This window comes from Oncorhynchus clarkii, chromosome 2 (assembly GCF_045791955.1).
Source record: "Oncorhynchus clarkii lewisi isolate Uvic-CL-2024 chromosome 2, UVic_Ocla_1.0, whole genome shotgun sequence".
In the NCBI taxonomy this organism is placed as follows: Eukaryota; Metazoa; Chordata; class Actinopteri; order Salmoniformes; family Salmonidae; genus Oncorhynchus; species Oncorhynchus clarkii.
The window spans coordinates 46,450,929-46,464,841 of NC_092148.1; the positions used below are offsets into that span (position 1 = coordinate 46,450,929).

Here is a 13,913-nt window from a genome sequence, read left to right on the forward strand (position 1 = left end):
GGAGGAAATGCTATCTAACAACCTAGAAAAATGGAGGCTTGATAACAAGAATAGTGTTGAGGATTTTATAGAAATGTTAAACTGAGTATATACATTATTAATTAGTCTAGTTATTACGGCGGTGATCTGCATGCGGTTGTATTTGCATTCTCGAATGCAGCTTTCCGACGCTCGCAACCCGGAACTACCAGAACGGCTTTGTTTACAAACATTTGCGAGCATTTTGTTCAGTCTAATTTTCGAATGTTGTGTGCGCGAGGGTTGCGGGTGAAAGTACAGCCCCTTTCCAGTTAATATTTGAGGGACTTCTCAAAAGCCAATAATAGCTACAATACCATCCCACTTTGCCGCTTCTTTCGAGTCCCGACCAATAACATTGTTCAGTGGGTGGGAACGAGAAATACACAATCGTGGCCACGCCTCTTGTTTAAGAACCGAGCGGAGGTTGTTTTCTCTCGAGGATAATTTTCCTATTGCGGTGATTGTTCAAATACTTATAGCTGTTTTAAATTATTTTATTTACAAAAGTATATGCATGCTCCTGTTAGTCTTTTCGGCTTTCAAAGGTTTAAGTTTATACCCACGAATTGACTGCAACTTTAACGTGCCTGTTCAAGTCTGTGTTACCAGGGCAGGGGGTGAGTTCATTTGTCAAGAATTGAAAAAACAATCATTGTTTCGTTTGAATGAGCCATTTCCCGATAGCAACTTTGATATAGCTAGCACTAAAGGGAAACTGGCGTGTGGAACGGTACTTTCAGTCACTGCTGAAGTACTCTTTAGCACAGATTTGAGGAAAAGGGGTGGTAAATTGGCTAGCATGTGAATATTTTGCAACGCGAACTTATTGTAGATAGTCTGCCGTGCTCCACTCGAATCGATTCTCAATGTGTTGTTTATGTTGTATGCTAACAAGACAGCTTAGCTAGCTAACACACCTACCTACCTTTGCAATGGACACAAATTGGTAGTTTGCGAATTTTTAAAAGGCACCGTTAATGTCATCTTTTGTTGTGGTGGTCTTATCTATGGCATTTGAAAACTAACTAGTTGACGTTAGTATGTTTTCTCTAAAGCACTCAATACTTGAGTCGTTATCCAAAGGCGGGCACTGGATCGCTTCGTCTTGTAACTCGGCTACTCGCGGTCGGTGTTCTGAAATGGTGACAGGCCGCAAAGCGGAGGGGGAGGGTAGAGGGGACTGGCCATTACTTTCAACTTGAAAATAAGGCCGAAGCTATTATTGTGGCCAATACACTTGCACATGAGCCGTTCTCCTTTATACTTAACTCACAATGCCTTTATTTGGGAAACGCTGGTGGTTTGTTTGCAAGCTATTCATGTGGCCACGATCAAGATACACAGCATAAGTGGTTAACTAACTAGTTTGTGACGTTAGTGTGTTGGCAGTTTGTCAACTTAGCGTCTTCAATCAGGTAGGTAACTTGTTGGCTATTTAGCGAGTCGGCCAGCCGAGGTTGTCTAGGTAGGTGGCACCTACCACATGTGTAGGCTAGCCACAGATGTATTGACATTAATTCAATATAGCTAACGTTAACTCAACTTTTGCTAGCAAGCTTGCCATTTCTAAGCATAAATGTAGCATTGTGTAACTTACAGGAAGGAGCCTGTCCGAAATGTTAACCAGCTGCTAGCTAGATATTTTATTACATCAAAATACTTATTTATTGGAACCTTTCGTTACACTAAGTAGAAATCTCATATTGACTGTTTTGTCATCATACGAAAATGCAGGAAATAAATCACTACCACGGTAGCTAGATCATGAATGGAATGTAGCAAGCCAGTCACATTCAATCATGGGTGTATTCATTTACCTCTTCGAACGGAAACCGTATAAGAAGCAAACGAAATGGGGACGAACCTTCCTGAATTTGTCCAGTAGAAACTCTGTTTTTTATTGCAAAACATTTTCCGTTAGGAATAAACGGTTTCTGTTCTGCAAAGCAAATCGGCGTAATGTTTTGAATACACCCCAGTACTGTGGCGCCGCTTCGATTAGCAACTCGTAGTTCTGCAGCATGCCTTGGTTGTTTTCAGTCTACATAGTATTGCAACACGTGCCACTCGTATTTCCATGTCCATGTTTAGCTTCAGATTCAAATGACACACTCATACTTTCTTCCCAGCATGGATGTTTGAAATAAATAAATCCTGTTTGTGTATTAAGTTTAGGCTTACATTTTTTATGTATACCTTCCTACCTGAAAGTACATATATTCTTGACGCTGTCTTGGTCTCCATTTATTAAGTGAAAAGGTCAACACAATTTTTGCGCGAGTATGACCAAAAAAACGGCCCGGTAAATACATGACTACCCAGACGCCATGCTGAAGTTGTTTCGTCCGCAGGTCTTTCAGCCCCCTCGAGCATGAGTTCAAAATGAAACGGCGCTTGGAGGAACAGGAACCGGTATTTGCGTCCCAACAGCGGCGCCTCACCTGCAGCACGGAGGCTTTCCCTCACCGTGTCCTGGCCCCTGCGCCTGCCGCATACGAGGCCGTGGGCGACAGCATGCAGCCTACCGCAGGCAACATTCAGTATTCTGTCCCACAGGGCTACCAGGTACGCAGGGCTACACACGCAACCAAGTTTTACGGTTTAATAGGTTTAACTGCAATTTTTAATCATAAATTAGCAGTAACTTCCCTAATTGTGATATTCTGTTGCTATGTACACTTTGGAATGATTTAACAATTGATCAATCAATTCCAGAACTGCATTCATAAAACAACCAAACAATCAGTAATTTCCTCCCCCAAAAATAAATGCCATATATGCATGTGCACTACTGATCAAAAGTTTTAGAACACCTATTCATTCAAGGTTTTTTATTTATTTATTACTATTTTCTGCATTGTAGAATAATACTGAAGACGTACAAATTATGAAATCACACATACGGAATCATTTAATAACCAAAAAAGTGTTAAACAAATCAAAATATATTTTATATTTTTGATTCTTAAAATAGCCACCCTTTGCCTTGATGACAGTTCTGCACACTCTTGGCATTCTCCATATTATGGCAAGAACAGCTCAAATAAGCAAAGAAAAATGACAGTCCATCATTACTTGAAGACATGAAGGTCAGTCAATCCGGAAAATGTAAATAACTAAATAGTTTCTTTTTAAGTGCAGTCGCAAAAACCATCAAGCGCTATGATGAAACTGGCTCTCATGAGGACCGCCACAGGAAAGGAAGACCAAGAGTTACCTCTGCTGCAGAGGATAAGTTCATTAGAGTTACCAGCCTCAGAAATTGCAGCTCTAATAAATGCTTCACTGAGTTCAAGTAACAGACGCATCTCAACATCAACTGTTCAGAGGAGGCTGCGTGAATCAGGCCTTCACGATCAAATTGCTGCAAAGAAACCACTACTAAAGGATGCCAATAAGAAGAGGCTTGCTTGGGCCAATAAACACGATCAATGGACATTAGACCGGTGGAAATTTGTTCTGGAGTCCAAATTGGAGATTTTTTGGTTCCAACCTCCGTGTCTTTGTGAGACTCAATGTGAGTGAACGGATCTCTGCATGTGTGGTTCCCACCGTGAGGCATGGAGGAGGTGTGATGGTATGCGGGAGCTTTGCAGGTGACACTGTCAGTGATTTATTTAGAGTTCAAGGCACACTTAACCAGCATGGCTACCACAGCATTCTGCAGCGTTACGCCATCCCATCTGGCTTGCTCTTAGTGGGACTATCATTTGTTTTTCAACAGGACAATGGCCCAAAACCTCCAGGCTGTGTAAGGGCTATTTGACCAAGAAGGAGAGTGATGGAGTGCTGCATCAGATGACCTGGCCTCCACAATACCCCGACCTCAACCCAATTGAGATGGTTTGGGATGAGTTGGACCGCAGTGAAGGAAAAGCAACCAACAAGTGCTTGGCATATGTGTGAACTCCTTCAACACTGTTGGAAAAGCATTGCAGGTGAAGCTGGTTGAGAGAATGCCAAGAGTGTGCACAGCTGTCATCAATGCAACGGGTGGCTATTTTAAAGATAAAAATATTTTTAAATATATATTTTTATTTGTTTAATACTTGTTTGGGTTACTACATGATTCCACATGTTTTGATGTCTTCACTATTATTCTACAATGTAGAAAATAGTACAAATAAAACCAATTTGACTCTGTGTCCCCCCTACAGGTCCCCATGGTGCCACAGAACTCGAGTGGTCATGTGCACACCCCTAGCCCAACTGTACACCACCACAGTCCAGCGGTCCAGCCCCACGGGCCCCCTGTAATGCAGTGTCACGCTCACCCCCCTGCCTCAGCCCAGGGCCAGCAGCAATTCCAGAGGCTCAAGGTGAGACCTCCTGGCCCCCCCGTTTGGTGTTTTCCAGGCCAGCCTAATGAGAGCAATTTAGATTTTTTTATGAAATATAATCAAATAAGACCCAGATGAACAGTAATCAGACTTAGAGTGATGGATATCTTTCTGTCTCTCAGGTGGAAGATGCTTTGTCTTACCTGGATCAAGTGAAACTCCAGTTTGGCAACCAACCTCAAGTCTACAATGACTTCCTGGACATCATGAAGGAGTTCAAGTCTCAAAGGTGAGGTCATTCACGATTGACATTTAAGGTTTTGCCTCTCTTACTCTGGCCACAGATGTATTGCATGACAAAAGTTAACTGCCTTTCAAGCAAATATGTTTCTCTGTTTCGTCACAGCATTGACACTCCAGGGGTGATAAGCAGGGTATCCCAGCTCTTCAAAGGCCACCCCGACCTCATTATGGGATTCAACACCTTCCTGCCACCGGGCTACAAGATCGAGGTTGCGACCAACGACCTGGTCAATGTAACCACGCCGGGTCAGATCCACCACATCACCCCTCACGGCATTTCTGTCTCACAAATCCCCCTGTCGGGACCACCCACCCCGCACCAGCCCCAGGTGCCAGCCCCCACCACCACCTCTGCACCACCCCATCCCACACAGCCAACCCCTACCAAGATGAGCAAGGTGAGTGGGTGAAAATATAAATATTACACATTATTTGCCTGTATTATGTTTACCACTCTGTTTTCTCAGTCTGCTAGTCCAAAATGTTAAATATGTTAGTTTTTCCCCAACATGATTTTATATACATATTCGTTTTGTCTTTGTCTAGCAGCCACTGCAATCTCCAGTCCTCACGCCAAGCAGCCAGCCCAATCCGTCCATCCCCGCCTATGCCTCCCCCCAATCCCCAACCCTGCAGCCCCACACACCGATCAGTGGCACGCCCAATGCCCCTCCGCTGCAGAACAACCAGCCTGTGGAGTTCAATCATGCCATCAACTACGTCAACAAGATCAAGAACCGTTTCCAGGGTCAGCCGGACATCTACAAAGCCTTCCTGGAGATCCTGCACACCTACCAGGTCAGCAGCCAAACCACATTTTCCTCTTAGACCACCTATCACGTAATATTCCAATTGGAGCATTCATAATAGCAATGTTTTTCTTTGTCAACTCTAGAAGGAGCAGCGGAATGCTAAGGAGGCAGGAGGGAACTACACCCCAGCCCTGACAGAGCAGGAGGTCTATGCCCAGGTGGCCCGGCTCTTCAAGAACCAGGAGGACCTTCTCTCTGAGTTTGGCCAGTTCTTACCAGATGCCAACAGCTCGGTGGTGAGTAGAGCACAAAGCATTTATCTGTGCCCTGAGAATCTAAACTGAGTATACAAAACATTAACAACACCGGCTCTTTCCTTGACATAGACTGACCAGGTGAAAGCTATAATCCCTTATTGTCACTTCTTAAATCTTTTTCAATCAGTGTAATTGAAGTGCAGGAGACGGGTTAAAGAAGGATTTTTAGCCTTGAGACATGGATTGTATTCGTGTGCCATTCAGGGTGAATAGGCAAGGCAAAATATTTAAGTGCCTTTTTGAAGGGGTTATGGTAGTAGGTGCAGGGCAAAACAGTTTGTGTCAAGAACTGCAATGCTCTTGGGTTTTTCACACTCTACAGTTTCCCATGTGTATCAAGAAAGGTCCACCACCCAAAGGATATCCAGCCAACTTTACACAACTGTGGGAAGCATTGGTGTCAACATGGGCCAGCATCCCTGTGGAACGCTTTCGACACCTTGTAGAGTCCTTGCCCCAATGAATTGAGGCTGTTCTGAGGGAAAAGGGGGTGTGGGGGTTTAACTCGATATTAGGAAGGTGATATCTAATGTTTGCTATACTCAGTGGATGCCTATAAAGTCTTTTCAAAGTATTCATTTGTATTCAGAAGTATTTGTCCCTAAAAGTCCATATCAGACATAAAATTCAGTGGTTGACATAACATTTCGAAAGCAGGTTTTCAAATGAGTACCTGAGGTAATATTGTGATGCAACTACCTCTGAGCTATCTGCCAATGTCGTGTCCCTTGTCCTCCCTAGCTATTAAGCAAGACGACAGCAGAAAAGGCGGAGTCTGTGTGGAATGACCACGGTGGCACAGCGAAGAAGCTGCAGCTCAACAACAAACAGAGGCCCAATCAGAACGGTTGCCAGATCCGCATGCTCTCTGGGACGGTTGCCACACCCCCTGTCAAGGTACACACCCCTTATATCTGCACACTGTAGATACAAAAATGCATTACCCTCTGACTGCTTTCCAGCATGCTCTACTATTTTACAGCTTGTGTTGAATTATTTATCAATATAAACTGATATATTCTTTACATCACAGTTGAGAATTCACGCTCTTTTGTTCACATCTTTGCTATCTTGAAGAAGAAGCCCAAGTTACTGAATTTGAAAGACTCGTCCCTGGTAGAAGCCAGCAAACATGGAGATGGCACAGAATCTCTGTTCTTTGAGAAGGTGAGTTTGAGCTTGGCTTTCTGCCCAATTTAGTTTCATTAGCTACGGTATTAAATAACCTGATAGGTCAATGTTTTTAACTCAATTTAATTCAATATTAACGAGTAAAAGTTGCTTATTTCCAGATATAATGAACTAAATGTTTTTATTTTTATTTTACCTTTATTTAACTAGGCGAGTCAGTTAAGAACAAATTCTTATTTTCAATGACGGCCTAGGAACTGTGGGCTAACTGCCTTGTTCAGGGGCAGAACAACAGATTTTTACCTTGTCAGTTCGGGGATTCGATCTTGCAACCTTTCAGTCCAACGCTCTAACCGCTAGGCTACCTGCCACCCCAGGCGGCATACCCCCCAGAAAGCTTGAAGGTGCAGTATGATATACACTGCTCAAAAAAATAAAGGGAACGCTTTAACAACACAATGTAACTCCAAGTCAATCACACTTCTTTGAAATCAAACTCTCCACTTGGGAAGCAACACTGATTGACAATACATTTCACATGCTGTTGTGCAAATGGAATAGACAACAGGTGGAAATTATAGGCAATTAGCAAGACACCCCCAATAAAGGAGTGGTTCTGCAGGTGGGGACCACAGACCACTTCTCAGTTCCTATGCTTCCTGGCTGATGTTTTGGTCACTTTTGAATGTTGGCGGTGCTTTCACTCTAGTGGTAGCATGAGACGGAGTCTACAACCCACACAAGTGGCTCAGGTAGTGCAGCTCATCCAGGATGGGACATCAATGCGAGCTGTGGCAAGAAGGTTTGCTGTGTCTGTCAGCGTAGTGTCCAGAGCATGGCGGCGCTACCAGGAGACAGGCCAGTACATCAGGAGATGTGGAGGAGGCCGTAGGAGGGCAACAACCCAGCAGCAGGACCGCTACCTCGGCCTTTGTGCAAGGAGGAGCAGGAGGAGCACTGCCAGAGCCCTGCAAAATGACCTCCAGCAGGCCACAAATGTGCATGTGTCTGTTCAAATGGTCAGAAACAGACCTCATGAGGGTGGTATGAGGGCCCAACGTCCACAGGTGGGGGGTTGTGCTAACAGCCCAACACCGTGCAGGACGTTTGGCATTTGCCAGAGACACCAAGATTGGCAAATTCGCCACTGGCGCCCTGTGCTCTTCACAGATGAAAGCAGGTTCACACTGAGCACATGTGACAGACGTGACAGTCTGGAGACGCCGTGGAGAACGTTCTGCTGCCTGCAACATCCTCCAGCATGACCGGTTTGGCGGTGGGTCAGTCATGGTGTGGGGTGGCATTTCTTTGGGGGGCCGCACAGCCCTCCATGTGCTCGCCAGAGGTAGCCTGACTGCCATTAGGTACCGAGATGAGATCCTCAGACCCCTTGTGAGACCATATGCTGGTGCAGTTGGCCCTGGGTTCCTCCTAATGCAAGACAATGTTAGACCTCATGTGGCTGGAGTGTGTCAGCAGTTCCTGCAAGAGAAAGTCATTGATGCTATGGACTGACCCGCCCGTTCCCCAGACCTGAATCCAATTGAGAACATCTGGGACATCATGTCTCGCTCCATCCACCAACGCCACGTTGTACCACAGACTGTCCAGGAGTTGGCGGATGCTTTAGTCCAGGTCTGGGAGGAGATCCCTCAGGAGACCATCTGCCAACTCATCAGGAGCATGCCCAGGCATTGTAGGGAGGTCATACAGGCACGTGGAGGCCACACACACTACTGAGCCTCTTTGACTTGTTTTAAGGACACTACATCAAAGTTGGATCAGCCTGTAGTGTGGTTTTCCACTTTAATTTTGAGTGTGACTCCAAATTCAGACCTCCATGGGTTGATAAATTTGATTTCCATTGATAATTTGTGTGTGATTTTGTTGTCAGCACATTCAACTATGTAAAGAAAAAAGTATTTAATAAAAATATTTCATTCATTCAGATCTAGAATGTGTTATTTTAGTGTTCCCTTTCCTTTTTTGAGCAGTGTAGTTAATCTTAAAGGGAACATGCTATTTTTTTTTAAACTTTTTGAATCTGTCTTTGCTTGACGTCTCATCCAGGTGTTTATATATTTTTTTGCAGGTGCGGAAGGCCTTGCGGAGTGCAGAGGCCTATGACAACTTCCTGCGTTGTTTGGTTATCTTCAACCAAGAGGTCATCTCCAGGGCTGAGCTGGTGCAACTGGTGCTGCCTTTCCTGGGGTGAGTACGGAAGTTGGGAAACTGCCTCACTCACTCAGTGACCGACTATTTCTAGATTCATCCACTCTTCATTGGTCGTGGCTTGTTTCACATCATTGACATGTTCGACTGATTATGCATTAATTTGATCCATTCAGTAAAGCTTTAAGTGTGGCTGAAGCAAAAACATTTTTTAACCAAAATGGCCACTGTCGTTGACAGGAGATTCCCCGAACTGTTCAATTGGTTCAAGAACTTCCTAGGATACCGGGAAATGTCCCACACTGAGCGCTATCCCAAGGAGCGTGCCTTGGAGGGCATTGCCATGGAGATCGACTATGCTTCCTGCAAGAGACTGGGCTCGAGTTACAGAGCACTGCCGAAGAGCTACACGCAGCCCAAGTGCACCGGGAGAACGCCACTGTGCAAAGAGGTAAGTGCAACACTGCCCCTCGAAGGCAATCTAAAGAACTACAGCCATTCAACAGGCCCTCAAGGGAACCTTTTTCACCAGCCATTAACCACACCTACCTGTCAGCTGTTCACACAAATAATTACTCACTGTGTGTACTGTTTTCTGAATGTAATGGATGTTCATGTCGAAACCATGTTTATATAGGTTTACTTGGTGAAATCAGAGCTGTATTATTACCAGAGCTATATTGTGTTGTGTGATGCAAAGCTGTGAGGCAATCTTTTTTTTCTTATTCTTTTTTACACCTTTTTATATGTGTAAAGTATGTACACAATGTTTAGTGTGTCCTTGCTTCATCCAGGTCCTCAATGACACCTGGGTGTCCTTCCCTTCCTGGTCTGAAGACTCCACCTTTGTGAGCTCCAAAAAGACTCAGTATGAGGAGCACATCTACAGATGTGAGGATGAACGCTTCGAGGTGAGTTAGCCCAAAACTGTAAACCAAATTAATAAGAACAGTTTCGATCTGTTTCATGGACAAATACATCCATCTATGCCAGGGATGGGCAACTTTGATGGGGTGGGGAGCACAAAAAAACAGAACTTGTGTCATGAGGCATCCCCTTGCTAACAAAACATTTTCAGCCGCCCTCGTGACATCTAATATTTTTTTTTACGTTTCCTGCGAATTTGCACATTTTGCCATTGGGTGGAGGTACTCTTTTGCAGTTTTTAATATAACTAATGTCCAATGGGCCCCGCCCCTGTCAGTAATTCGACCATATTCACTACAAGTTTAGATAGCTGGCCGCTAGACTAATTTACTGACATGGGCTAATTAAGTATCTGATGCACAACCAAATTTCGAAATTGCTCCCGTTTGCCCATCCCTGATCTATGCTATTATGTTGTCTTGCCCATGTTGTGCTTGTCATGTAACGCTCCCTTATTTTCATTTGTATTTGCCTCTAGCTGGACGTGGTGCTGGAGACCAACCTGGCCACCATCCGCATGCTGGAGACCGTACAAAGAAAACTGTCGCGTATGTCTGCAGAGGAGCAGGCTAAGTTCCGCCTGGACAACACGCTGGGAGGCTCCTCGGAAGTCATCCATCGCAAGGCCATCCAGAGGATATACGGTGAAAAGGCCCCTGACATCATCGATGGGCTCAAGAAGAACCCTGCCATTTCTGTTCCCATTGTGCTGAAGAGGTGAGTGTCAAGCCAAAACTCAAACTGTACCAGGAAAGGAGTATTATTTATTGCGCATGTCATTTGGATGAACTATCCCTAGTTTCTCTAAACTGTTGATTACATTTTTATATATTTGTTTACGGGGCTTTTGTGGGTGTCTATATTCTTCTTTCATGCATGCTCATATGCCTATTCTTACATCTGTGTTGAGTTGAAAACTATGAATCTTTTCACTTAGTCACATCTTGAGGTTTTCCCCTGCAAGTCTCCTCATTCCCATGTTGTCCTCAGGTTAAAGACCAAGGAGGAGGAGTGGCGGGAAGCCCAGAGGGGCTTCAACAAGATCTGGAGGGAGCAGAATGAGAAGTACTACTTGAAGTCTCTCGACCACCAAGGTATCAACTTCAAACAGAACGACACCAAGGTGCTACGATCCAAGACACTGCTCAATGAGATTGAGAGCATCTACGACGAGGTGAGTTTTTTTCTTGAATTTCAATAAGTTAAAATGGATAGAATCTTAAATTGTGGGAATTTTATGTTGCTGTTCATTCAACAGCAAGTAGGTGAAAAGTGTGTGCTTTTGTGTTGCGGCGTAGCGACAGGAACAGGCGTCGGAGGAGAACACCGCGATGCCCAGTGGCCCCCACCTGACTTTGACCTACAAGGACAGCCAGATCCTGGAGGATGCTGCCGCCCTCATCATCCACCACGTCAAGCGGCAGACGGGCATCCAGAAGGAGGATAAGTACAAGATCAAACAAATCATTCACCACTTGATCCCAGACATGCTGTTCGCCCAGCGCGGCGAGCTCTCGGACCTGGAGGAAGAAGAGGAAGAGGAGCTGGATGAGGCCGTGGCTAAGAAGCACAATGGTGTCACGCAAGGCGGAAGCCCCAACAAGTCCTCCAAGCTCCTCTTCTGCAACACGGGTGCCCAGAAGCTGAGAAGTTGCACCGAGGCCTACAATCTATTTTACGTCAACAATAACTGGTACATCTTCCTGCGGCTGCACCAGACACTGTGCTCGCGGCTGATGCGGATCTACGGGCAGGCGGAGAGACAAATTGAGGAGGACATCCGGGAGCGTGACTGGGAGAGAGAAGTGCTGGGCCTCAAGCGAGACAAGAATGACAACCCTGCCATCCAGCTGAGACTGAAAGAGCCCAGTGAGTTCATAGCACAAAACTGTTAATTCCACACAGCCTTTTCACACTCAATCACTCAGGGTTTTCATCACTTTGATTGGTAAGTCTCAGACACACGGTGCATCAGCACTGTGTTAATGGGGGGCTACGTGGATCTGTGAAGCATTGAGCAAGCTAGAGATTGGGTAATCATAGCCCTTGGCGATACACAGTATGTGCCCAGGATCTCATCATGGTCTGTAGTGACGCCTCTAGCACTGCAATGCAGTGCCTTAGACCTCTACGCCACTCAGGACACTTGCTCGGTGAACATCTCATTCCAAAATCATGGGTATTAGTATGGAGTTGGTCCCCCCTTTGCTGCTAACAGCTTCCACTCTTCTGGGAAGGCTTTCCACTAGATGTTGGAAAATTGCTGCAGGGACTTGCTTCTATTCAGACACGAGCATTAGTGAGGTCGGGCACTGATGTTGACCAATTAAGCTCGCAGTTGGTGTTCCAATTCATCCCAAAAGTGTTCATTGGTGTTGAGGTCAGGGCTCTGCCACACTGATCTCGACAAACCATTTCTGGACCCCACTTTGTACACTAGGAATTGTCATGCTGAAACAGGAAATGTCCTTCCCAAAACTGTTGCCACAAAGTTGGAAGCACAGAATCATCTAGAATGTCATTGAATGCTGTAGCATTAAGATTTCCTTTCACTGGAAATAAGGGGCCTAGCCTGCGCCATGAGAAATAGACCCCGACCATTATTCCTCTTTCACAAAACTTTTTTGGCACTGCGTTCGGGCAGGTAGCATTTTTATTATTTTCTACATTTTAGAATAATAGTGAAGACATTAAAACTATGAAATTACACATATGGAATCATATAGTAACCCAAAAAGTTTTTAGCAAATCAAAATATATTTTAGGTTCTTCAAAGTAGCCACCCTTCGCCTTAATGACGTCTTTGCGCACTCTTGGCATTCTCTCAACCAGCTTCATGCATTTCAATTAACAGGTGTGCCTTGTTAATTTGTGGAATTTCTTTCCTTAATGTGTTTGAGCCAATCAGTTGTGTTGTGACAATGTAAGGGCTGTCTTCTGTATACCACCCCATCTGGTAAAAAATATAGCTATATTATAGCTAGCTATAGCTCAAATAAGCAAGGAGAAACAATAGTCCATCATTACTTTAAGACATGAAGGTCAGTCAATCTCTGGAAAATTTCAAGTGTGGTTGCAAAAACCATCAAGCGCTATGATGAAACTGGCTCTCATGAGGACTGCCACAGGAAAGGAAGACCCAGAGTTACCTCTGCTGCAGAGGAAAAGTTCATTAGAGTTACCAGACTCAGAAATTGCAGCCCAAATAAATGCTTCAATGAGTTCAAGTAACAGACAAATCTCAAAATCAACTGTTCAGAGGAGACAGCGTGAATCAGTCCTTCATGGTCAAATTGATGCAAAGAAACAACCACTAAAGGACACCAATAAGAAGAAGAGACTTGATTGGGCCAAGAAACAAGAGCAATGGACATTAGACTGGTGGAAATCTGTCCTTTGGTCTGATGAGTCCAAATTTGAGATTTTTGGTTCAGCCACCGTGTCTTCGTGAGATGCAATGTGAGTGAACGGATGATCTCCACGTGTGTGGTTCCCACCGTGAAGCATGGAGGAGGAGGGGTGATGATGTGGGGGTGCTTTTCTGGTTACACTGTCAGTGATTTTTAATTAGAGGCACACTTAACCAGCATGGCTACCACAGCATTCTGCAGCGATACGCCATCCCATCTGGTTTGGGCTTAGTCCCACTATTATTTGTTTTTCAACAGGACCATGACCCAAACACACATCCAGGCTGTCTAAGGGCTATTATTTGACCAAGAAGGAGAGTGTTGCGTCAGATGACCTGTTCTGCACAATCACCCGATCTCAACCCAATTGAGACGGTTTGGGATGAGTTGGACCGCAGAGTGAAGGAAAAGCAGCCAACAAGTGCTCAGCATTTGTGGGAACTCCTTCAACATTGTTGGAAAAGCATTCCAAATGACTCCCTCATGAAACTGGTTGAGATAATGCAAATGCGCAAAGCTCTCATCAAGGCAAAGGGTGGCTACTTAGAAGAAACTAAAATATATTTTGATATTTTTTACACTTTTTTGTTGTTGGTTACT

The 13,913-nt window shown here is 44.7% G+C and overlaps 1 protein-coding gene across 8 annotated transcripts in view; it reads left to right on the forward strand.

Annotated features, from left to right (window-relative positions):
- Nucleotides 1–13,913, forward strand: part of LOC139368400 (SIN3 transcription regulator family member Aa) — a 30,867-nt gene that overhangs the window by 12,477 nt on the left and 4,477 nt on the right. The window contains exons 1-15 of one of the 8 annotated variants that reach the window (XM_071107224.1): nt 383–638; nt 2,373–2,586; nt 4,179–4,340; nt 4,484–4,590; nt 4,708–5,002; nt 5,151–5,402; nt 5,500–5,652; nt 6,415–6,570; nt 6,751–6,840; nt 8,897–9,015; nt 9,217–9,427; nt 9,771–9,887; nt 10,382–10,620; nt 10,894–11,077; nt 11,202–11,772. In XM_071107224.1, the coding sequence (XP_070963325.1) occupies nt 2,404–2,586; nt 4,179–4,340; nt 4,484–4,590; nt 4,708–5,002; nt 5,151–5,402; nt 5,500–5,652; nt 6,415–6,570; nt 6,751–6,840; nt 8,897–9,015; nt 9,217–9,427; nt 9,771–9,887; nt 10,382–10,620; nt 10,894–11,077; nt 11,202–11,772 (2,839 nt within the window). In that variant the 5' untranslated portion in view covers nt 383–638; nt 2,373–2,403. Of the gene's footprint in view, nt 1–382; nt 639–2,372; nt 2,587–3,745; nt 3,960–4,178; nt 4,341–4,483; nt 4,591–4,707; nt 5,003–5,150; nt 5,403–5,499; nt 5,653–6,414; nt 6,571–6,750; nt 6,841–8,896; nt 9,016–9,216; nt 9,428–9,770; nt 9,888–10,381; nt 10,621–10,893; nt 11,078–11,201; nt 11,773–13,913 lie in introns of those variants that run through there. The other 7 variants (XM_071107244.1, XM_071107281.1, XM_071107235.1 and 4 more) reach the window with 7 other exon arrangements.